General features: G+C 50.9%; 2 protein-coding genes across 2 annotated transcripts in view; one reads left to right on the top strand and one right to left on the bottom strand.

Annotated features, from left to right (window-relative positions):
• Nucleotides 1-9,735, top strand: part of YWHAG (tyrosine 3-monooxygenase/tryptophan 5-monooxygenase activation protein gamma) — a 30,290-nt gene extending 20,555 nt beyond the window's left edge. The window contains exon 2 of the mRNA XM_069486377.1: nucleotides 6,320-9,735. Coding sequence (XP_069342478.1) covers nucleotides 6,320-6,976 — 657 coding nt within the window. The 3' untranslated portion in view covers nucleotides 6,977-9,735. The remainder of the gene's footprint in view (nucleotides 1-6,319) is intronic.
• Nucleotides 9,736-21,740: 12,005 nt separating this feature from the next.
• Nucleotides 21,741-23,194, bottom strand: HSPB1 (heat shock protein family B (small) member 1). Its single transcript, XM_069485805.1, has 3 exons — nucleotides 22,686-23,194; nucleotides 22,155-22,218; nucleotides 21,741-22,051 (listed from the first exon to the last, which is right to left on the bottom strand). Exons 1-3 carry the CDS (start codon nucleotides 23,050-23,052, stop codon nucleotides 21,862-21,864), a joined length of 621 nt encoding a protein of 206 aa, XP_069341906.1. The 5' UTR covers nucleotides 23,053-23,194; the 3' UTR covers nucleotides 21,741-21,861.
• Between the last annotated feature and the right edge of the window lie 1,363 nt (nucleotides 23,195-24,557).

The raw sequence follows: 24,557 nt of genomic DNA, 5'->3' as shown, positions 1-24,557 counted from the left end.
TGGCTTTAGAATACACAATTAATTATAATCAAGCTGACCCGTGTCCCATCCATTTGCAGTGGTTTATTCCACTGCCCACATGATAAATAGATACTGGGTCCGTTACATGAGCACGGATGCACGACTCGCACCTTGTCATCTGTTATCTTCTGTTTTTAGGGTGGAATGTTCGTATATAGCAGTCATTGCATTTACCTTTTTCATGGCCTCTTGGCCCTTTCAGGTGATAGAATTTGAGAATCCTAAGAGGACAGAAAATGTATGATGGTGCCAAATAGTACACCTGGTGTCTGTTAGCTTTTTTAAAAAATAGACTATTTTTTAGATCAGTTTTAGGTTCACAGCAGAGTTGAGTGGAGTTCTATACCCCCTCCCTCTGCACAGAGTACAGCCTCCCTCACTTCAGCACCCCCCACCAGAGTGTTGCATTTGTTACAATGGATGAACTTACATTGTCATTATCACCCAATAACCATGTGTCATTTTCACCCAAAGTCCACAGTTTACGGTTGGCGTTGTACATTCTGTGGATTTTGACAAATATATGACATGTATCCACCATTATGGTATTTATATTATACAGAATACTTTCACTGTCCTAAAAATCCTCTGTGTTCTATCTGTTATTCATCTATCCTAGCTTAGTTTTTGGATGTGAACTTATGTATGATCTTTCTTTGTAGAGATTATCAGTTTTATTAAATCAATGCATCTTATGTTCACCACCATTTTGTAACTTTTACACAAGATTCTGCAAGATAGAAAAATACATTTTATTTATTTGGGGTTTTTTTTGGAGACAGGGTCTTGCTCTGTTGCCTGGGCACGAGGGCAGTGGCATCAGCAGAGCTCACAGCAACCTCAAACTCCTGGGCTCAAGCGATCCTCCTGCCTCAGCGTCTAAGTAGCTGGGACGACAGGTGTGCACCACCATGCCTGGATGATTTTCCTTTTTCTTTTTTTTTTTTTTTGAGACAGAGTCTCGCTTTGTTGCCCGGGCTACAGTGAGTGCCGTGGCGTCAGTCTAGCTCACAGCAACCTCAAACTCCTGGACTTAAGCGATCCTACTGCCTCAGCCTCCCGAGTAGCTGGAACTACAGGCATGTGTCATCATGCCCGGCTAATTTTTTGTAGATATATATTTTAGTTGTCCATATAATTTCTTTCTATTTTTAGTAGAGACGGGGTCTCACTCTTGCTCAGGCTGGTCTCGAACTCCTGACCTTGAGCGATCCACCCGCCTCGGCCTCCCAGAGTGCTAGGATTACAGGCGTGAGCCACCGCGCCCGGCCTGATTTTTCTATTTTTTGTAGAAATGGGTCTCGCTATGTTGCCCAGCCTGGTCTTGAACTCGTGACCTCAAGGCAATCTTCCTGCTTCGACCTCCCAGAATGCTAGGATTACAGGCGTGAGCCATCTTGCCCAGCCTAGAAATACATTTTAAATAAAGTAAGATTAATTGAAGGTTTATCTTGAATTAATTATCAGATTGTTTTGAATATCTATCTTATTTAAGAAGTCTGGGGCCGGGCGCGGTGGCTCACGCCTGTAATCCTAGCACTCTGGGAGGCCGAGGCTGGTGGATCGCTCAAGGTCAGGAGTTCGAGACCAGCCTGAGCAAGAGCGAGACCCCGTCTCTACTAAAAATAGAAAGAAATTATCTGGCCAACTAAAATATATATAGAAAAAATTAGCCGGGCATGGTGGCGCATGCCTGTAGTCCCAGCTACTCGGGAGGCTGAGGCAGTTGGATCGCTTAAGCCCAGGAGTTTGAGGTTGCTGTGAGCTAGGCTGACGCCACGGCACTCATTCTAGCCAGGGCAACAAAGCGACACTCTGTCTCAAAAAAAAAAAAAAAGTCTGAAATTTTAAAGTTACATTCATTACAATTTAAGGTTCTTGGCAGATAAGTGAAAGAAATTGTGAATGACCTGGTAGTCCAAGACTTAAGGTCAGCAAGTCATCTACGTAGCTTTCCAGGGATCTCAAGAGTTGCTAATCTGAGGTAGAAAAGGTTTCTCTCATCAACTCTGAGAGGAGAACAGTTGACTGGGTTCTGTGTTTTAAATTGTTGGTGAGAATAACACAGATTTTTCTGACCTTTTACTGGTAGCTCTCCATCTGTAACATCTTTAAGCCATCAAAAGAAATTTGAACTTCAGCTTGGAGGAGTTGAGAAAGGAGAAACTTTAATTTTGTTTTTAAGCAGAACATACAACTCTGGAGAACACAAACTTACACTTTCTGTATTTTCCAACAACCATGACAGTAAATTTTGGGGACCCTATTTACACGTGTTGCATTCTTAGAAGCAGTTTTATGACTGTTGTGAAAAATGTTACCTCTCTTCCCAAATGCTACATACCTCCTATCTTCCCATGCTGAATAGTCATTCTGTCTTGGTTAAACGTTTTTGGACACTATTGGAATAATTTTTTGTCCTTTTAAGAAAAATATCTTTTGACTTAAAATTAGTATGGTTGGGATCTCTTATTTTAATATAAAAAGAAAGATTAATTCTCACACAAGTCATTTTAATCTAAAGGATTTTTAAAATTCTGATGTAAGGTTTTTAGAGAAACTTTTTCTTTCTTTTGAGCAGACTTTTTAGAGCTGAAGCCTTTCCTTCTAACTTAGTTTTTCACTGTCAGAGGCCATCTGGGTATGCTCCAAATGTGGTTGAGTTACTGCATCTAAAGGTGATTTGGGCTTTCGTAATCTCCATGTTCCAGTTTGTCTGAGGCAACTAGACAAACTTTACATAAGAGCAAATTGCTGCCCCGGGGCTCTGCAGCCAGACTTCACTTGCAGCAGGAAACTTAACCGTATAGTGTGCTGGTGAAGTAATCGGAGCTTTAAATAGTTCCTGGCTCTTGAAATAAGGACAGCATGATTTAGGGGAAAGGCCAGAACTTGATCTCAGTGGCCCTCGGCACGCTAGCCTCTCCTCGCAGCGGAGACAGTTGCTGGGTCGCGCCGGAGGGTGGCTGGTCTGCGCTGTCTGCACATTCAGTGACGATCTGACAGGCTTGTGGCAGGAGCACCCGAGGCTTCAGTGTGTTTCACAGCCAGTCAGGGAGTTTGTTTCGGGCTGTACGGACGTAAGGTAGCTCGGGAAGTTCCAGTTTAGAACAGGGAAGAGGGTGAAATGGAGAAGAGACACTCGATACAGGAAGATAAGCTAGGAGATTATTTTGCAAGAAATGTAGATACTGCCTGTGGTGGGAACTAAAATGAAGGAAAATTGTTCAAGCTGTTCTCAAAAGTAATCGCTCACATTTTCTGTAGTGCTTTACTGTACCAAGAACACTTTATGATTCCTCTGATACAGCTGTGTAATAAACTTAGCAAAGAGGCAGAAATCCCTGTTTTGCAGATAAGAAAACCAAGACCCAGAGGAATGAGGTGGCGTGCCCCCCTCATCACTTAGCAAACCGTGGGCCTGGGAAAGCCCCAGTCTTCTGGGTTACTTGTATGTACATCAGAACTCAACGGGAGGGAGCGGGGAGAAATAGTCACTGTATAAAGAACTGGACGTGAGATGAGATCAGGAGACGTGATGTTTGCACAAGGGGAGGGGGTGGCAAAGGAACTTGGGGGCCGGGCGCGGTGGCTCACGCCTGTAATCCTAGCACTCTGGGAGGCCGAGGCGGGTGGATCGCTCAAGGTCAGGAGTTCGAGACCAGCCTGAGCGAGACCCCGTCTCTACTAAAAATAGAAAGACATTATATGGACAACTAAAAACATATATAGAAAAAATTAGCCGGGCATGGTGGCTCATGCCTGTAGTCCCAGCTACTCGGGAGGCTGAGGCAGTAGGATCGCTTGAGCCCAGGAGTTTGAGGTTGCTGTGAGCTAGGCTGACGCCACGGCACTCACTCTAGCCTGGGCAACAAAGTGAGACTCTGTCTCAACAAAAAAAAAAAAAAAAAAAAAAAAAAAGGAACTTGGGGAGCAAAAAACGTCTTTCTTGGTTTCCTTGGGCTCTGAATTCCAGTAGTACCAAAGCACTGTTTTTTCCTGCTCTTCAGTCTGTTTCACTTAAGCCATGTCTGGTAGAAATACCGTTCTCTAGCATTATAATGGAGAATCAGTAATGGGTAGTAAAAGATTAATAAAAAACTAAGCCAAGTGGTGGCTTGCGCCTATCCGTAATCCCAGCTACTCGGGAGGAGTTCAAGACCAGCCTGGGCAATATAGTGAGACCCCTGTCTCTTAAAAAGGCTGCAACAGGCTGCGGGGGGTGGGGAGAGAAAAACTGCTACTAAACTGTTTAGGAAGTATTTGAGTATATACCATTTGCTGATCAATTCATTTAAAAAATGAATTGCTTACAGTAAACTAGTAAATATGATATGGTTTGTATTCTCATTTAATTATGTCAGAGTACATGCTATTTGAAGTAGTGACTTTAACCAGTTTCATTAAAAATATTCCCCCCATTTATAAAAGCGGAATATATACTGAATATAAATTATTCAAACATAGGAAGAAGTCCTTTTGGTAGCCCCCTCACCCCCAGTAGTTTAGCATATCCTGTTAAATTGTCGTCTCCCTACCCTTCATGATGTTACATAGATGCCGTGGTCAGTATACATAGGGAACATTGAGTGCCCAAAGGACAGAGTGTAGCCGATTGATGTGGGGCGGGGAGAGGAGAGTTGGGGAAGATTCCATAGAGGAAGAGTGAGTAGTAACTTGATTCTTGATAGTTGTGGATTGCTGGGCAGTAACACTGGAGAATGTTCTAGGCAGGAGCAGAACAGACAGATGGACAGAAGTATGAAGTTTTTTGCAATGAACAGTACACAGGTACAGGAGAGGCTTGAGGATTGGGAAATATCTGGTCTTCTGTAAGATATATAAAATCAGGAATGACTTGGGATTCCTTTTTTTTTTTTTTTTTTTTTTTTTTTTTGAGACAGAGTCTCGCTCTGTTGCCCGGGCTAGAGTGAGTGCCGTGGCGTCAGTCTAGCTCACAGCAACCTCAAACTCCTGGGCTTAAGCGATCCTACTGCCTCAGCCTCCCGAGTAGCTGGGACTACAGGCATGCGCCACCATGCCCGGCTAATTTTTTGTATATATATATTTTAGTTGTCCATATAATTTCTTTCTATTTTTTTTAGTAGAGACGGGGTCTCGCTCTTGCTCAGGCTGGTCTCGAACTCCTGACCTCGAGCGATCCACCCGCCTCGGCCTCCCAGAGTGCTAGGATTACAGGCGTGAGCCACCGCGCCCGGCCAGACTTGGGATTCCTGATGTATTAGCTGTTGGCTCAATATACGAACGTTTAGATGCAATAGAAGCTGTAGTTAACTGGACAAATAATGGTATGTGACCTCAGAATAGGAGAAAAGCAAGAGCTCTATCTTTCTTGTAAAATAATCTATTTCATGGGGTTGTCAGATAGTTAATGGAGTAGTATATAGCTCTGATACTACAGAAATCGGGTAAATTAAATAGATGTGTAATGTTAAATGTGAGTGACTGAATTTCTTAATTATCAGCAGTTGTTCGGTAGTCATAAAAATAGAGAACATTGGTTCGATGTTGCTTTAGCTTCCTCATTGATAAGTCTTTGGGACGATGAAGACAGGAACGTTAGAAATGCCCGTATTGAAAGAGCATTAATTGCTGTTGCCCTCCTCAGCTCACAAGTGCCATGCTTGGCTCTCCTTTCTTTGGGGTTGCTAACTGTATTCAGCCAGACAGTGCCACCAATAATATGTTCCTGTGTCACTAAAATGTCACAGTGCTCAGGCTCAATCCCATGCCCCTAATTTTGACTTCGTTTCTGAGGTTTGCAATTCACATCGCCTTAGCATATGAGCAGAAAAGCCTCCTTGTTTCTCAGGAGTAAACTTGAAGTTGACTCAGTGTACTCTCCCCCGGAAGGGATGGGACCAAGTTTGGAAGACAGGGCAGGATGAGGAGAAATCTGTCATTCATTTTGTTTTACTAAAAAGTTGCTGAGATGTGTGAGCCATTTGCACTTAAAGTCCCTAGGATTGGTATGTATGCAGTGTTATGTGAGAGAACTGTTGACCTTTTGCAGTTGAGACCAAAGCTTAGCATCCGAGACCTAGACGTGACAGTTCTTTCACGGAACAGTGTGTGATAGCGTGCGTCCTTTTCTAGCGAGGAAGCTGGGGTTCAGACGCCGTTGGTCAGCTACGTCGTTCTGCCTTCTTTGTGCTTGGTCCACCCATCCCCTTTCCCTGCACCCACACAGCACAACTCCCTGCTAATCACTTTAGTCAGCTGATAGATCCGTTGGATTTTAGTGGCCTGACAACTTTTTATTCTTTCCTCCTGACAGGTGACAGAGCTGAATGAGCCGCTGTCCAATGAAGAACGAAACCTCCTCTCAGTGGCCTACAAGAATGTTGTTGGGGCACGCCGTTCTTCCTGGAGGGTCATTAGTAGCATTGAGCAGAAGACATCTGCAGATGGCAACGAGAAGAAGATAGAGATGGTCCGTGCTTACCGCGAGAAAATAGAGAAGGAGCTGGAAGCTGTGTGTCAGGATGTGCTGAGCCTGCTGGATAACTACCTGATCAAGAATTGCAGCGAGACCCAGTACGAGAGCAAAGTGTTTTACCTGAAGATGAAAGGGGACTATTACCGCTACCTGGCCGAAGTAGCCACTGGAGAGAAACGGGCGACTGTCGTGGAGTCCTCTGAGAAGGCCTACAGCGAAGCCCATGAGATCAGCAAGGAGCACATGCAGCCCACCCACCCCATCAGGTTAGGCCTGGCTCTTAACTACTCCGTTTTCTACTACGAGATCCAGAATGCCCCGGAGCAAGCGTGCCACTTGGCCAAGACCGCTTTCGATGACGCCATCGCTGAGCTCGACACTCTCAACGAGGACTCCTACAAGGACTCTACTCTCATCATGCAGCTCCTCCGCGACAACCTAACGCTCTGGACAAGCGATCAGCAAGACGACGATGGCGGAGAAGGCAACAATTAAGGCCCCCAGGTGGACTGGCAGCGCACGCTGATGCTACTACTGCAGTCTTTATTTTTTTCCCATGAGTTGGGGGTCGGGTGGGGGAGGGAAAGGGAGGGATGACCTTCCCAGGGAGAAACCCACGACCTGTCCTGTCTTTGATCGCCTCTTTGACATTTTTGCCAAAATACCACTAGTGGAAAGTCAGGCTAGCTGTGCTGGAATTGGAATAGCAGCCTCACACTGGCGTATGGACTGTTCTGTAGATTAATGCAAGTGGAGCTGTCTGTCTCTAATTTAACTTATTGCTAGATAATAGGGTTTTAAGATGAAAAGAAAACTTAAATGGAATGGCCCTCATTCAGTAAGTTCTGTGGTTCCAGTAAGGATTTTTATGTACATATGCTCTTGTCCTAAGTTCTGAGTCCTTTCTATCTCATCTGTTGTAGCTGTGCGTTTTTTTCAGGGTGTACTCCACCACACATGGAACAGTTCAGGTCCCACACTGACAGACTTAGAACGTAAGGTACATTCACCCTTATGGTTTAGGCCTTGCCGGTTGCTGAAGTCTCTGATTCGTTGACAGTATTAACACTAAATTGCAGTTTACAGTATCTCTACATTACAGCCATATGTGACATCAAGCCATTGACGTGTCTTTTTCTTTGCTAGTTATTTTGGCTTTCCATCCTTCTTCAGCCTTATCCAGGTTGGGTTTGCTGTCTCTGTCTCCTAGGCTGAAAGACTTGCCTGAGGAGAATCAAAGCTACTTTAGGTTTTGGTTAACAGGTGCTTGGCAGGTGGCTGTGGGGTTTTTGTCCTTCTTTCTTCTTAACTTAAATCCACCACAAAAGTAATTAACCATTTTACTAGAAATGCTAAACTCCACAAAAATAGAGAAAATTCAGGTCTGTATGTCATTTATCGTGTTGGTATTTTTCCGAGAATATCCTGCTTTCGAAGCTGCCGCAGCTCCTTCCTCAGGGATCACACTGCCGTTCCCGCTTCACTTGGGTCTTCCCCACTGTGCCTCGTGCTGGTGGCGAGCAGTCGGGTCGAGAAGCCGCGGATGGCAGCAGCTGGGTGGTCGTTTGAGAAGGTTTGTGGTGCAGCATGTGAAAATTCAGGTGCTAGAAGCTTACTGGTAGAAAAATCCAAAAGGAAGAGCTATATTCATAAGCATTCTGTCAAATTTCAGGAGCCCTGTAAGTATGTCGGTTTTTCCTCTCTGAAAATACTACTTCCCCGAGTAATTGTTGTAGGAAGATAAACTAAAACCATTACCAGGTAATAAATACTTAGTTCCTACTTGACCAAAACTACTTCTCTCTCTTTTTTTTCTTTTTAATGAAAGCACAGAAACTGGAGATTCACTTCTCTCTTGTGCAGTCAGTGCAGATTTTGGAATTGACGGAAATCACATTGCTATTTCCACACATTTGTTTTTAGTTAGTCTTAGGGGTAGGTACCTCATTCTCATTTTGGATAAATCTGTCTATCTGTAAACATGACCTGCTACATGTGTGTTCAGGTTTTTTGTTTTTGTTTTTTTTTAAATAAAATCAGTAACAGTGAGAAATCCCGAGATGGTAATGACCCCAGACTAGTTTTTGTTTGTTCTTTTATTTAGGCAAGGAGAGGTGTGAGTAATAATGGAGGAAAAACTGACAGATGCTTTTGCTAATACCAAAATTGAGCTTACAATTATGAACTGAGTATGTGTAACAGGATACAGGTGACAGTGAAGATAGAAGACTGGTGATGACCATAGAATCAATATGCTCTGTAACATTGCACAGTTTACCCAGCATGACTTTCCTTAGAAGGCCCCCTCCTTAAGCTAGAGCGGAAGTCCTAGCAAAGAAGACCACCGGCAGAGCTAATTGAAGAAAGCTTTGCTGATTTGGGGAGGGGGCGAGTAGGTGGGGCTTTCCCTAACTTATCTTCATGTCCAGTGAGCAGTGTTGTGTCCTTCCTTGTAGCATTTGGAAATGATTTACTGGAATTACAAAACCTATTTTTCCTTTAAATTTCAGCTTTGGCTCTGGCTGCTTTTTAGAATAATGCAAGATCAAATCATACCTGAGGGCTAAAAATGACGAGGGAATGGAAGACTTGATATTTAAGCAGCTTGAATGGTTTCTTTTCTTTTCTTTATTTTAAAAGAAATGCACTTGCCTATGATACTGTCTCTCCAGTGAAATGATTACGCCTCCATTACTCCACTGATACAATATTGTGCATGCTAGTGTTGTATTTCTATACAGTAGCTTGAAATTTATTAACTTATACTGTAGGTGTTATGTATTCCTATGACAAAAAAAAATTAAGTCTTCAAATTTTTTAAAGTTTTTTTTTTTAATTTAATTTTTCCTTTTGGGGGTAAAGTTTGCTCTACCAAATAGTGATTGTAACAAATTGATTTGTTTTGGATGTTGCTATAGTGACATGCAGTTATATATTTTGTTTTTAAAAGGGGGGGAGCAAAAGAAACACCAGTGTTAGCTTAATCTTAATGTCTGGTGTTTGTCATGGTGAAATTATAACTATTACAGTGTAAGAGAACAACGAGTATGTTCTCTGAATGAGCCTTTGTGCTTTTTGTCATGTTATGCAGTGAACTATTTTTAAGGTCTAATCAGTGATTATTTTTCCAACTCCGTGTTTCTCTAAGGAATTATTTCACACACGGACCATTCTTAGCAGTTTTCCTCAGTGATGGAATATCATGAATGTGAGTCATTATGTAGCTGTCGTACATTGAGCAAATAAACTTACAGATCTGATGTCAGTGCTCCTTAGTTTTATTTAATGAGTTTAACTTTGCCTTTGCATTTGAAGGTTTGATCGGATGTTGGTGTTCTCCCTCAATCCCCTTCCCAAGGAGTGAGATTGGGTTGGGGGAAGGGGCCAGACAGTGTATACTGGAAAGCTCCTATATCCAGGAATGAGACCTGGGTTTGGTGACTTAAAAAAATCATTGCACCTTTTGGGGCTCCACTTTTCTCTTACAAAACGAGCCTATTCAACTGGATCTCTGAGCACCTTCCTGGGGTGCAGCTGGTGAGAAACACAGACCTGAATTTGAATCCTGGCCCCTCTGGGTCCTTGGGCAAATGACTGAACTTCTGAGCCTGGGTTGGGGGTGAGTATAGGTTTAAATGAAAACTGGATCACGTGCCTGGGTCAGTACCTGTCAGTTAGGTTCCCAGGATTCTTGGAGATTTCATTGAGTCTTAGATGGAGTGGTTCATTGCACTTAAAAATATTCAAAAATAAATTGTCCTGGATTTTTTTTAGGCCTTCTAAAGTGGTCGGCAGCTTTAGGTGGGGTGGCCGGAGCTCTCAGCAGCCTGCTGTTGCTGAAGGCAGCTGTGGCAGAATGTGCCCCTGATGGGAGTCACATCACCGGGTGTGGCTGATGGGAGTCACATCACCGGGTGTGGGGGATGTTCTGTCGTGACTAACCAAGGAGGGGTTTATCCACAGGCAGGACTCCGGGTGAATGCTCTCCTCACATCAGCTGTGCACGCTTCAGCCAAAGGGCAGGGGCATTGGTTCACACGGTACAGGAAGAAAGTTTTTTCACTTTCTGAGAAATCTGAATTACATTTCGGGAATGACAGCACTGTGTGAATAGGCTGTCACCATATACTAAATGGGTTCACCTGTGTTAGCTCATTTATCCCCAGAACTACCCTGAGAGTGCCACTGTACGTGTGGCTGTGGAGCTAGAAGTGACTGATAGGCCTGAGGTCCCACAACTCACTGATAACCCAAATCTTCGGCCCTCCGGAGTCTGGTCTGCTAACACCAGACAGCTTCTGCGCAGCCGCTGCCAGCCAGTCAGCACAGTTGGGCTCTTAGTGTGGCAGTCACTGAGGATGTGAAAATGATCAGAACAGTCAAGCTTGTTCAGACAGGTCACTGAGGGAGAAAGAAGGGAGAGCTCCTAAAAGTTGCTGCTGTTATACCCTTGTCCCTTCAGTGTAACGTCCCATTATAGGGACAGGAGTAGCATTATTTTACTGTTTTGCAGATCTCTTAGTAGAGAGTCACCTGGACTGTCATAGCTGCTTACGCATCCAGTCTGCTGTGATGTGCTGTCTGAGATGAAGTACTGGAAAGAATCTGTTATCACACAGATAAGTAATTGGAACAGAATGGCCCTGAAGAATTGAGGCTGAATGGCCAAAGTAGAGGAAGGTTAAGAAAATTCACATACTACTTGAATTAAATTAGTGCTCTGGCTTAGGCACCAGTGGGAAAGAGGGCCTCTTCGTTCAGTGCACTCCAGAATTTTAAAAATAACTGATGGTGTGAAACAAAATAAAGGTGATAGGGGTAGGGCAGTGAATATTCCACTCTGCTTGGCATCCGTGGAGCAGAGTTATTTATTCCAAGAACTTTGGGGGTGGAGTGAGAGGCCATAAATTAGGTCATTCAGTGGCAGGGGACCTTCTAGTACAGCAAATACGTTGCTGTTAGTACGAGTGCAGTTTCCCGCCCTCTATTTATGTGCGATTACCACATGCACTGGCCTTTGCACTGGTCAGCTGAAACTGCGTATTGACTCACACGGGGTGATCTGAGTGGCTAAGAATGGCAGCTCCCTCCTGGTGCCCAGTTCTCAAAGCAAGCTTGGAGAAGCAGCCCTCCGAACACTAGGTAACACTGTTCTCTATTTCTAGGAGTTGACATTAAGCGGTCATTAGCCTAATCAGAACGTTAAAATGTGTTCCAGCTTGCTAATTAGCCTGTGCTGGCTTGAATTTTCTAATTTTGGTGTGGATGAATGTCGTTACATCTGAATGGCCACAGCCCTGCCTCTCATTAACCATAGATACTGTGATCAGAGAGGAGTTAGAGTGAGAGTGGCCAGATCACACTGGCAAAACAAGTGAATCAGGACTTCCCAGATTAAGGTACTGACTTGGCACTCCATGACCATAGCATTGGGGAGGAAAGTCCATGTTACGATATGGAAGGTTGAGATTTTGGTTTTTATTTTTTGAATTGGCAGTGCATGTGTATGTTGCAAAATACAAAAGAGTGTAGTCTAAACTTTTTTTTTTTGAGACAGTCTTGCTTTGTTGCCCTGGCTAGAGTGCAGTGGCATCACCATGGCTCACAGCAACCTCATACTGCTGGGCTCAAGTAATCCTCCTGCTTCAGCCTCCCGAGCAGCTGGGACTACAGGCACATGCTGCCACACCCACTAATTCTATTTTTTGTAGAGACGGGCGTCTCACTCTTGCTCAGGCTGGTCTCGAACTCCTGACCTCAAGCAATCCTCCTGCCTGGGCCTCCAACGTGCTAGGAGGCGCATGCCTGGCCAGTCTAAAGCTTTTGTATTGCTTCCGAGCTAAGAATGGTTTTTACATTCTTGTAAAGAAAAAGTGTAAGGACATAGCATGTGGCCCACAAAGCTTAAAATATTTAATGTGGCTACTAGTTTGCTGACCCTGGTTTATCAGCAACTCTCCCCCCATGCCTGTGACCTGCCACCCATTCTTTGCCCTTCTGAGGGGTAACCACACTGTCCTCCGTTCTTCCTGATCTGGCTGTTTGAGATAAGATTTTGGCGCTTTTGAGCACTGACGTGACTTGGGTCATAAAAGGTATGCCTTGTGATTTTAAATATGGAAAATTAAAATTTGGTGGTCTCACATACACGAGTACATCTTGAATTAGAATATTTAACCCCACTTAAAGGGTAGCTAGGAGATATTGGGGCACTTTATTCCCAACCTTTGATTTTGACAAATGGCAAACACAGTTAAGTTGAAAAGAGCAGTACAGTGATTAACTACATACCCACTACTCGGTAACAGGTAAATTTATGTGTTGTGGAACCTTGGAAATAAAAATTGCCACGGGTCATTTTCTTCCCTATGTTCATCATATTTCTCCAAAAAATAAGGACATTAATATAATTGCCATGTTATATACTGATCAACAATAATTCTCTAATTATCAGCCCATATTCAAATTTCTCCAAATCATCCCCAGAATGCATTTGATAGCTCTTACGCCCTCCTCCCACACCAACAGGGATCCAATTAAGATTCATTAATTGCATTTCATTTTAGGCTTCTTTAGCCTCTCTGTTCCTTCCACTTCTTCAACATTGACTTTCTCAAGAGCCCAGGCTACTTGACAGTCTTACAGAATGTCCCCCATTCTGGGTTTGTCCAGTTGTTCTCTCCTGCGTCATTTAGCTTGTTTCCCATCCCTGTTGGGGCACCTTTTTGTCTTGCATAGGATTTTGCTCTATCCTCCATCTGGCCTTGTCACTGGTTCACGTGGTGCTGTTTAGCAGCAGCCAGCACCAGGGCCTCTTACCTAAGCAGACAAGGCCAAAGCTGCCACTCAGAATGACAGACCAGAGGGATGGGCCACCACCCAGGGGAACCATGTTGTTTTTGGACTGAAATCTTCTAGGCTCGGGTGCTTTGCCTCCTCACCATCCTCTTCTGCCTCCCCTGGATGGGAAGAGTACAGTATTAGGTAGGTTCTCGGTAAGCACTTGCTTTGATTAGCAAACTGCCCCACACATGTGCACACTGGCCTGGTGAGTCCTGGTGGTCTGCAGCTGTTCTGCCCCCATCCTGGGGGAGGTGGGGAAACAGTGCAGCCCACCTTATTCACAGAAGTTATCTCAGGAACAGGCAAGTGTGTGCGCGAAGTTGCCTTCATATCGGATCTACACTAGGGGAATCAGCTTTGGTGCTAAGCTGGTTCTTCCCATCATGATGGACAAATTACCCCACTACTTACTGGCTCTTAGATGGGGGTGGAGAAGAGACGTCAAAGCCCTCTATCTCCTTTTATTCTTAACCTGACGCCAGATTTTAGGGATGGGGTTTCAATGGTTGTCAGTCCTTTAAAGCCAGAGGGAGCAGCTCATCTGGTATTCCCTTAGGTTTATCAAAGCAAAGTGCCTTCCTAAAGTCCTTGCCTTCCAAAAGATGGATTTTTTTCTATTGTGGTTTACAGGACTTTTTTTCCTGCTAAGTTTGAAAACTAAAACATTCCTTGCTAGGAATGGTGTGGCCCCTCAGTGATGAGTTCTAGGTTGCAGAAGGTTCAGTAGTGGGCAGACCAGGTGAAAAATATTCTCTTGCCCTAAAACAGATAACATTCGAAACAGAGACAAGATAAACTTAGGAAATAAAGACTGGGTAAACGGTATAAAGGAGGGGGCAGTTTATGACCGGCTGCAAGCATTTTGGGTGAGTCCTTTTCCACGTAATCTCCCTAAATAACGTCCAGATCCCTGAGGTCAAACATGCTACATGCCAGTGCCGGGCAGAAGCAAAGAGTAATACTCATTTCTCCCCGTGGTATAGTAGGACTTAGATTTCTTTTAGCCTAGTGGTGACAGGACCAAAATGGAACTCGGTAGGTACAAAACCCAACAAAACAGCCTTGGCCCAGTCCCTCAGGGCCTCGGCACCCAAGGATGCACCAGCGACAACTGGTCTGGCTGCCCCTGCCCCTCTACGTGGTCTACAAAATGCTGCCGTGATGCTGGTTTGCAGGGCCCGGGAGTTGGAATGGGGATTCCGCACCCAGCCCGCCCACGTGTGCACCCCTACCCCACCCAGGAGCTCCTGCGGGCCCGTCCTCTGCTGCCCCCCGGTGGGCGCCTCCTGGCTCTGCAGCTGGCCCTCCCAAGAGCCGCCCCCTCCTCCCCCCAGGCCCTAAGATTCAGCCCGACTCCACCTCCTTCAAGCCTTCACGCCACCTGGCTGGGACCAGATCCCGGACAGCAGCAGCGCCCTCGAGCCCAGACACCCCCAGCTCCACGAATCTGGAGCTCCATTCTCGGGCCTCCCCCTGGGCACCTCCCTTCCCCAAATGCCTGGGCTCGGGGCAAGGGATTTTGCAGCCTGCATTCCCCCGCGGGCCGGTTTCCCATGCGCCAAGCCGTGCAGCCCCCAACCCCAGGGTTCCTCGACGGAAGCACCAGCGCCTCGGGCAGCCCAGAGGCCCGGATGTGGGCCAGGCGGGGCCGCGGCTCTGTCTGCAGCCCCGCCCCGCGAGGCACCACCTTCCGGCGCGGGCACGGCGAAGGCCAATCACAGGCCAGTCTGTCTCCGCTCCGCCAATGGCCGGACTGTTGCTAGGGCTTAGGCCCCTCCTCCCCAGGAACATTCTGGACTCCGCCCTCCTGCCACCCCGGAGCTTTATCCCCTCGTTTCTCCTCCCTCTCCGCTCACCTCCCTTTCTCTCCCGCATCTCTGCCCTCTGTCTTCCGCTCGCGCCTTTGTTACCGGAGTAGCCCGGTGTGGCTGTGGAGGGCATTATAATGCCTCACAGGGCGGTAGTGACCTCTGCGGGCGCTGCCCGTGGAAGGCGCGTGCTTGGGAGGCCCTTGACCCCGCGCCTGCCGTGCTGCCCCTCTGAACAGTGACGTGATCGCTCGTGTCCTGTACTGGTTTGCTGTTCTGTGGCCAGAGATTCTTACCTACGTATCTCTCATTCTAGAAGAAGCTGCAGGAGGTCTACGTTATTCCCGTATCGTAGAGTAGGAACCCGGGCTCTGTGCGCCTTGCTCCAACAGTTGGGAGGTTTCAAAGCGGGGAGGGGCAGCTTGGGTCTGACGGGTTCCATCCCCTTACATGCCGGCCCCCTGGTGGGGCAGCGGAGCGGGCGGCAGACCTGGTGTCCTGGGGACACTGAGGCAGCCCCTGCCTCTCTTTGGCATTCCCGGGCCTCCACAGCCAGCTCCTAACCTACCTGCCCAGCCCGCTGTCCGCAAGCCCGTGTCACAGACCCTTCATTCTACTGCTCCTCGTGCTAGGTCCTCCGCCCGAGTGCCCTTTCCTCCCCACACTCCTGACACACACTCATAACTTTGAATTGAATAGCGGCCAGCCCAGGCCAGGGCTCTCCTGAAGCTTCTGGAAAGATACCAGAAATAGAACGGATCACAGACACCCCTCTTTCCCTTCCCACCTGCCAGCATAGAGTTGTATGATCTCAAGTCCCCAGAGGGGAGGTGCCTCGCTCAAGTCACCATCAAAGCTGGATTCAGAAATTAAAGATCAGGCCGGGTGCGGTGGCTCACACCTGTAATCCTAGCACTCTGGGAGGCCGAGACAGGCGGATCGTTTGAGGTCAGGAGTTCAAGACCAGCCTGAGCAAGAGCAAGACCCCCGTCTCTACTAAAAATAGAAGGAAATTAGCTGGACAACTAAAAATATATAGAAAAAAATTAGCCGGGTAGCTGGGCATGGTGGCACATGCCTATAGTCCCAGCTACTCGGGAGGCTGAGGCAGGAGGATCGCCTGAGCCCAGGAGTTTGAGGTTGCTGTGAGCTAGGTTGATGCCGCAGCACTCTAGCCCAGGCAACAGAGTGAGACTCTTATCTCAAAAAAAAAAAAAAAAAGGAAATTAAAGATCAGCGGCAGTGTGACTACTGACTGTTTAGAAAGGTGAGATTTCTGTCACGCAGCAGTCTCATTTTCTGAATAAAGGGCTGTTGGAGGAAGAAAGCTTAAGAGCTCAGGGTTTGAATTCCTATCCCATCACATCCTCATTAGGTGGCATAACCTTGCAGGGTCCTTGGCCTTCCATAGGGTCAGTTTCCATATTTGTAAAGTGGCAATAATACAGTCTGCCTCATAAAATGCCTGGCAGTGACGGGGTACTTACTGCTTGTTCCGGGCAGTGTTCTGCAGACTTCACACATATTAATTCATGTAATCGCATCATTTTGTCGATGAAGAAACTGAGACTTAGTAACTTGCCCAAAGGCCCCACAGCTTAAAAAGTGGCCGAGTGGGGCTCGAACCCTGGCGGTGGGACACTAGTACCGGGAAGAATAACTGCGATCCTCTGCTGCCTCTCAGTGGCCTACGGTTGCTATGAGGATTTCATACTCGAACGAGTGATTGGCGGCAGATGCCCAGTCCGTGCCAGTTCTGATTAGTAACAGAAACAGGGATCAGCACCCCTGCAGCAAAGGTGCAACAGGGCGAGGCAGGGCCCCAGGCCTTGGCTGCCAGCCCCCCACTCTACCTTTGCAGGGTCTGGCAGCCAAGAGAGTGAGCTGGGCCCTCCAGGAGGGAAATTCTGGGAGGAGTGAGGGCCCTTGGAGGCTCCAGAGCTGAGAACTGGACCAAAGGCATGGAGGGAGGGTGTCAGCATTTTCCAAGCCAGGGTCTCTCGTCCCCATTTCTGTTCCCAGCCTGGCAGGGCCCAGAACCTGGCACAGATTCCCTAAGGTTCTGGGGCGGGCAGTGTCAGATATCTGAGAGGCCTCTGTCTGGGAGAGCACTAGGGGGCAGTCGCTTACCGTCCTGTCTGGGCCCGTGGGGCGGGGCAATGGGGATGCCCAGCCCAAGGGCGTCCCGTAGGGGGCAGTGTCAGGGCCTGCCTTGGCACCTCTCCATCCCTGGAGCAGGTGGGGCCAAGGCTTCCTGCCTGGAGTTGGCCAGTGTAGCCAGGCCTGAGCCTGGTGGGTGAGGATTGACTACTCCTCTTCCGGAACCCCTCCTCCTCCCACCCCACTGCCCTAGGGCTCCAGAACCCCCACGGAGGGATCGGCCTGTGGGACCACCCCGGGGGTTCAAGGCTTTCAAGCTGGGCCAGCCTGGAGAAGAGGGTCTTCACTAGGGCCATGGAAGGGACTGTAAAAGGCTGGTTTGGGCAGCAGGGCTGAGAGAGAGGTGGGAATGGGATTCAGAGAGAGGAGGGTGGCTTGAGGAAGGGAGGGGGGCTGGGTGAAGTGAGGGAGTGCTTTGGGGGGTGGGGTCCAGAAAAGATGGGAGACCTCCAAGAAAGGAGGCCGCGGTATACAAGAGGGGGCTTGGTGTTGGGGGGATACCGTGGTTGGGGGTAAGGAAGGGAGATGAAGGGCCAGAGAGGGTGGTAGGCGGGGGGGGGGGGGGGCGGTTGGGGGGCAGGACAGGAGCTCGGAAGGTGCCCAGCGAGGGCACGAAGGCCGAGAGAGATGGGTGAACTCAGGAGGGAGGAGGCTTGGTGGGGAGAGGGCTCAGGGACCCTTTGTCATCCATCCACCTGATGAAGTTATTAACCCCCCTGTCATATTGTGCCCCAGCCGGAACACGCAGACTCTCCCAGCCATCCTGCAGGAGCCCATCTTATGGAGGGTTACCCAGAGCCCACCCTGGGGTCAGGGGCAAGACCGAGGCCTTTCTCATGCCAGGCCCTTGTTGATGCTGCACAGAGCCATCTGCGTGTCCTTGGGCACCTATAGGACTTCGGTCTTCCTGTAGGAGAGCTGGGAGCCTCCAAGCTTCCCAGTTACCCTTTGATTCTCACCCTGCAGGGGACTGACAACACTGACTGACAATCGGAGGCCACCCAGACCCCTCAGAGGCCAGAGCAGGGCTGGAACCCAGGCCATGCCTCTGACGGGGGCAGAGTCGGCCTAAACCCAGATCGGGGCCCCGCCCAGTGATTTTTTCCTGAACCCAGAGCTGCCCCTGCCTCCTCCATCCATTCTTTAACCCAAGCCCCCCTGGCAGGCTCTGCCTCTGTCAGCCCTGGAGTGGGGGCAGATTTCTTCCCACCAGTGCTGCATGTTGGTGCAATCGCGGCCACCTTAGGCTGGGCAGGTGGTGTGCCAGGCTGGAAGGAAGGGCAGGAGGGGCTGTTATGCTGCAGGGACCCCCCCAGGGCTGGTCTGTTTTCCCCAGGGTCCCCAGACGTGCTCTTTTCTCTCTGGGCTGAGCGTTGGGAGCCCTGGCCGGACACTTGCCTTTCCCTTGCTGGCTCCTGCCTGAGGCCGTTCTGAGAGTCTGTTACTGATCCAGAGCTGCCCCTACTTAGCCACGCCTGGGAGTCCCAGCAGTTGTCATGCCGCCAACTCTCCCAGCACCAAGTGGCGGTTGACAGCGCTGTCTCTTGTAAGAAGCTCAGAGAATATGGACCTTCCTTAGGAGGCACAGTTGGATGGGCACAGTGAGATCCAGAGTCACCCGGTGAGGTGGAAGGGATGAGAACCAGAGCCCTTGACTAGGAGGATCGTGCCAGGAAGGGAGTGGTTTCCGCTCAGGGACGAGTCTTTCCCGTGGAACCCTGCATTCCTCGGGCTGGTGCACCGGGCATGGGTTGATGGGTAGAACAGCAAACACTTGGGGAGGGAGGGACACGCTGGGCCTCCTCCACCCCGGGGAGCAGCTTTAGGTCCCACATCATGTCCTGCTCTGCCCAGACCTGCTGGGTGACCCTGGGCAAGTGCAGTCCTCATCGGGGCTCACGGTCCCCTCTGTATGCTGAGGGGCTGAGCCAGCCAGTTTCTGGGAAAGCACCCCCTGCAAAGGGGTGAGTTGGGGTTCACCAAGCCCTGGGCCCTGGCATGGAGGGGGCACCTTTTTGTAATTTGCACTAGACATTTACAGATCAGGGGCTCTCATAACTGCTCGCCACCCCTGAGGCCCTGATATGCCCTCGGGGCTCCAGGCTGATCTGCAGGAGGGCCCCCCACGTTCCCAGGGGCCACTTCCCTGGGAGGGCAGCATGAGGGCTGGGCTTGGCCCCCATTTCAGGGCTTCTGAGCTTCAGGGGCCGGTGCCAGACTGGCTAAGACCAGACCAGCCTCACCCACCTCCCTCAGCCAATCTGCCTCCTCCCTCCCCTCCCCTGCTGTGTGCCCAAACCCCCAGGTCCCAGTGTATGCCTGTGGGGGTGGGAGGGAGGGGAGGCGTACGGGGGTCCAAGATGAGGCCAGCAGATGGGACCCTGGCCAGCCTGACCCCTGCACTACCCTGGGCCCTGCCAGGGTGGCATGGGGCTTGGGTGGCTGCCAACAGACTGGTTTGGGACCAGTCCCTGGGCAGGAGCTCTACTTCTGCCAGACCCTCCTTTCCTTTCTCCCTCGTTGGCTCTCCCTGTGACAAAGGTGCTCTGGCCAGGCCCTTTGGAGCCAGCACTGGGGTCCTCTGCAGCCTTTCTCTGGGCAGCCTTTGCTCCTCTCCCTGCCCCTCGGTGGAGAGTGGAAGTCTGCGCCTGCCCAGCCCTGGGTCTAGAGCAGGGGAGATGGCAGTACCTACTCCTACTTCACTCCCCAGCAGCCAAGGCCTGGGGGCTGCCCAACCTTATAGACCGTGAGGTCAGTGGGCCCCAAGCAGGGAACTGTGGCCATCAAGGCTCAGGGCCTCTGCTGAGTCCTTCTTTCCCCCACCCCCTGCGCCCCCACATCCAGCCTGTCCCTCTCCTCACCCTCATCTCCCGCCTTGCCTGTCCCACTGCCACTAACGTGGTCCTGGCCCTCTCGAATGGCGTGATGCTGCTTGTCACTGAGCTGTTTCCTTCACCTGCCCCCTTGAGAGCAGGCATTTGGGCGGACTGGCGGGGTCCTGGACCCGGAGGTGGTGCCAGTAGGGAGGGCAGATGTCACCACTGGGAGGGGGAGAAAGAAAAGGAGAGGCCCAGGGATCACCCCAGAGCTGGGGGTGGCTTGGGCAGCCCACAGAGCCTGGGGGAGCCAGTCAATCATGAGCAGCAGCCACGGGAGACTGAGGTCCGTGAGGCAGGGACTGGCCACTGCCACCGGCCCGCATCGCCCCTCAGATGCCCTTAGGCTGAGCAGAGGGGCCCGGAGGCTACCATGCATTGAATCAAGGCCAATGTCAGAGTCCACAGACCTGAGGGACATCAGAGCCCTTTACAGATGGACCCACTGAAAAGATAGGACAGGCCGGGAGAGGACTGGAAGTGTCCTCCACCACATAAGCAGCACAGGCGCCCACCAGGTCTCCCGATGCCCAGCGGAGACCCCAGACCTGGGCCAGCCAACCCTGCCCTGCCAGCCCGAGCCCCCTTGGCCCAGAGGTGCTACCCCAGACCCACATCTGGGCCAAGCTCTGGGCCAAGGGCTTGTACTTGCTATGGCATCTGGCCTGCTCCAGATGTGGGGATCACAGCAGGGAGCCCGTGGGGTGGTGTGGGGGGGGAATATTGTGTGGGGGCACGTGCTTGTTCCAGGCCCTTCCCTGCGGGGTACCACTCCTCCCAGGCACCCTGGGAAAGTAGGGCTGTGGGCTTAGAAAGATAGGGCTTAGAAAAGAACGTGGCGTATATCTTGCCACAGCTATCAGTCCTTGCAGGGGCAGATGGTGTTAGGTCCCTCAAATTCTTGGAGACCTTGAGACTGAGCTCCAAAGCCCCCATCTGCTTTCTACCTCCCTCCTTGAGCCTGGTTAGAAGGAGGTGGGTAGGGTGAGGGCAGACAAGGGACAGGGACAGGGCTCTCAGAGGCCTGGCGGGACCTGGAGAGAGGCCAACAGGGAAATAAACACATGTAACAAGAGTTGCACTGCCCCAGCCAGAAGGTCAAGTCTGAGCCCATCAGTGGGTCGGAGTGCTCCAGTCTCCCCACCCTTCCAGCTGCCGGGCCTGAGACTCTGTCCTCACACCTGCTCTGCTTGCCAGTTCCCTTGTGGCTTGCCAATAGGGATGCCCTGGCCTCCGGGGGTGTGGCTGTGAGACAGTGATCCTGAGCCTACCAGGTCCAGCATGGTGCCTTTGGAGGGTGCTACGGCTGGCGGCAAGCCTTTGACAAGGTAATCCTAACACCAGCACCGCAGAGGTGCAATCACCTCTGTCCCACGTCGCCTGGTCCCAGCCTAGGCGTCCCTGCCAGGTTACAATCGTGATCTCTCCCTTAATGGATGTGAGGCTGGAGGACAGGGCTGTCCCCGGCGACCTATGACACCGCACCCCTGGGGCCCAGCTTGGGAGCCAGCAAACACAGGCACCCAAGGCTGTGGCAAGACCCTCCACGAACACCAGGCTCTGAGGCAGTGGCAAGCGGTTGCTTTGAACTTTATTTGAGAAAAACAGAAGGGAAACGTATCAAAAGAACACAAATGTAAGAGAGGGGGATGGCCAGTGATGGCCGCCGGGGTGGGCAGCCGGGCTGAGGCCTTCACTTGGCTCCAGACTGCTCGGATGTCCCGGCTTCCGGGCCCCCAAGCTGGGCACGCGCCTCGAAGGTGACAGGGATGGTGATCTCCGACGACTGCGTGGCTGGCTTGGGCAGGGGGGCCTCCACGGTGAGTGTGCCCTCAGGTGACAGGGAGGAGGAGACCAGGGTGGGGTCCACACCGGGGGGCAGCCTGGACATGCAAGGAGGGAGAGCAAGAGTTACCCGTCAGGTGGGTCACTGTGCCCCCTCCCTGAGCTCACCCACCCCCCAGGACCTGGCTCAGGGGGACTCACGTGTATTTCCGGGTGAAGCACCGCGAGATGTAGCCGTGCTCGTCCTGTCTCTCTTCGTGCTTGCCTGGGTGGGGGAGGCAAGAGCAGGGTCAGAGGCTGGGGGGGGAGGGGCCCATGTCCAAACAGGCCCAGCTGCCCAGGGGCCCAGCCACTTGCTGGGGGGTGGGGCGGTAGCCAGGACTCAAGGCAGACACCTAAGAGGGAGGGAGCTGGGTGGGGGGGCGGTGCCCGACTGTCCTGGCCCTTGGAAACTTTTGGAAAGTTCGATTCAGAGTTCTGAGAGGGGTGGGGGCGCGGCGGCGGCAGGGACAGCGCCAGGGGACCTGCTGACTTGGAGACAGGGCCGAAAGGCGCATTTCTTCCCTTCACAGAGCGCTGTTAGGGCCGAAGGGGCCTTTAGGGGTGAGCAGGGGAAGGCGGCCAGGGAGCCGGGCTCTTGCTACTCGGCTAATTTTTAACTCCCCAGGGCCCCGGGCCCGCCCCAGCCCCAATCGCGCGCCAGCTTCGTCCCCTGCGGGGACGGGGGCTCACCGGTGATCTCCACCACACCGTCCTTGGTCTTGACCGTCAGCTCCTCGGGGGCGAAGTGGTTGACGTCCAGGGACACGCGCCAGCGGTCTGCCGTCTGCCGGATCTCCGAGACGCCGCTGCTGAGCTGCCGGCTGAGCGCGCGGCTGTAGGCGGGCACCGCGGGGCCCTCGAGCGCGGGGGCGGCGGGGGGCAGCGCCCGCACATAGCCCGGCCAGCCGCCGGTGCCGAACCACTGCGACCACTCCTCGGCCAGCCGGGGCACCCCGAAGGCCTGCTCGAAGAGGCGGCTGTGCGCCGGGTACCAGTCGCGGAAAGGGTCCCAGCTGGGGCCCCGCAGGAGCGAGAAGGGCACGCGGCGCTCGGTCATGCTGGCTCTGCTCTGCTCTGGGGTCTGGCGGTGGCGAGAAGTGGCGGGCGCCGGCGGGCTGCGCTTTTATGGGCCTCCAGCCGGGTATTTTTAGCAGGCGGTGTTTCAGGGCTCTATTAATGGCAATGACCGGCTGGGGGCTGCTCCTCCCCTGGCATTCCTCCCCTTGCGTACAGGGGCCGTGGGCGGGGCGAGGAAGGTTCTGCCCACATCTGGAACCTTCTCTTGTTCAGGAAAACAAATGACTGGAGCACCGGTGTTGGAGTAGTGCCACTGTCAGGGCAGTCGCAGGCTTGGGAGCTAAAGCGCTGTGGGCCGTGGCCTGCGGCCAGTGCCGCCCTTTGAGAGAGGTTGGGTTACTTGTCCAGGGCCACAGAACTGGGAAGTGTCCAAGCCAGGATTTGAACCACAGGACTCTGAGATGGAATGTGATATATAAAGCAGCCTGTTGTGGTCTTTAGGAGTGTGGGCTCCGTAGCCCACACGTCCTGGTTGTGTCACTAAGCAGATGAACTTGTGCAAGCTAGATTCTTCATGCCTCAGTTTCCCCATTTGGAAAATGGAGATGATGATGATAATAGTCCTGAGCCACATAAAGATGCTTTCAGGAGGGACTGTATCAGGATGGTGGTCCCTTACGATTATAATACTGTCTTTTTACTGTACCTTTTCTATGTTTAGAAACACAAATACTTACCATTGTGGTGCAGTTGCCTCCAGGACTCGGCACAGTGACACACTGTGCAGGTTTGTAGCCTGGGAGCAACAGGCCGGACCAGATGGCCTAGGTGTGCAGTGGGCTGTACCATCCATCTGGGTTTCTGCAAGTACACTGTGGGCTGTTCCCACGAGGAAGAAATCGCCTAACAATGCATTTCTCAGAACCTATCCTCATTGTTAAATGACTCATGATCTAATTGTTGGCCCGAGGATCGGTGACTTCATGCAAGTGAAGACTTTAGCCCAAGGCCTGGCACGTCGTAATTATTGATATTATTATCTACCTGGAGTTGCAGAGAGGGAAGGGGAAGGAGAGTTGGTGGGGCTTGGCCATGTTCCCCCAGCCCCCGGCAGTGGGGCTGGCCCAGATCAGAAGCCCCGAGACCCAGTGCTGAGACGGGTCAGGAGGAAGGTTTCTGTTACGTCTTCCATTGTATCTAATTTTCTTTAAGAAACCTTGACCAGGAAACTCCAGTGCAGCAAACTCGAATCTAGTGAGGGTTTTTCTGTTGATTTATTATGTGATTTGCGGCAAAGCCCCTCCTTTCTCCAGGCCTCAGTTTCCCTTTGTGCAGACTATGATCTCTAAGCTGGTTTCGTTTATCATTCCAAAGGGACACAGGGAAAGGGGAGCTCCAGGTGGCACAGCTCACACAAACTTGCTTGGAGCCTGACGCTCGTCCCCAATCCCACCCCTCCATCTGACCACCCTTGGGATCCAGGCCCCCATCTTCCAACTCGGAGGGAGCGTGCTGCCCTCGGCTGCTGCTGTGATCCTGACATCC

This window comes from Eulemur rufifrons, chromosome 14 (assembly GCF_041146395.1).
Source record: "Eulemur rufifrons isolate Redbay chromosome 14, OSU_ERuf_1, whole genome shotgun sequence".
Lineage (NCBI taxonomy): Eukaryota > Metazoa > Chordata > Mammalia > Primates > Lemuridae > Eulemur > Eulemur rufifrons.
Note: the sequence above shows the minus strand (reverse complement) of the source record. Positions and strands in the feature narration are given on the sequence as shown.

Bases quoted from the DNA above. Each gene is read 5' to 3' on its own strand.
- HSPB1 (XM_069485805.1), bottom strand. From the start codon at position 23,052: ATGACCGAGCGCCGCGTGCCCTTCTCGCTCCTGCGGGGCCCCAGCTGG. The intron at 22,219-22,685 runs GTGAGCCCCCGT...TCCCCCACCCAG, and splicing joins CGGTGTGGTGGAGATCACCG to GCAAGCACGAAGAGAGACAG. The intron at 22,052-22,154 runs GTGAGTCCCCCT...TTGCATGTCCAG, and splicing joins TGCTTCACCCGGAAATACAC to GCTGCCCCCCGGTGTGGACC.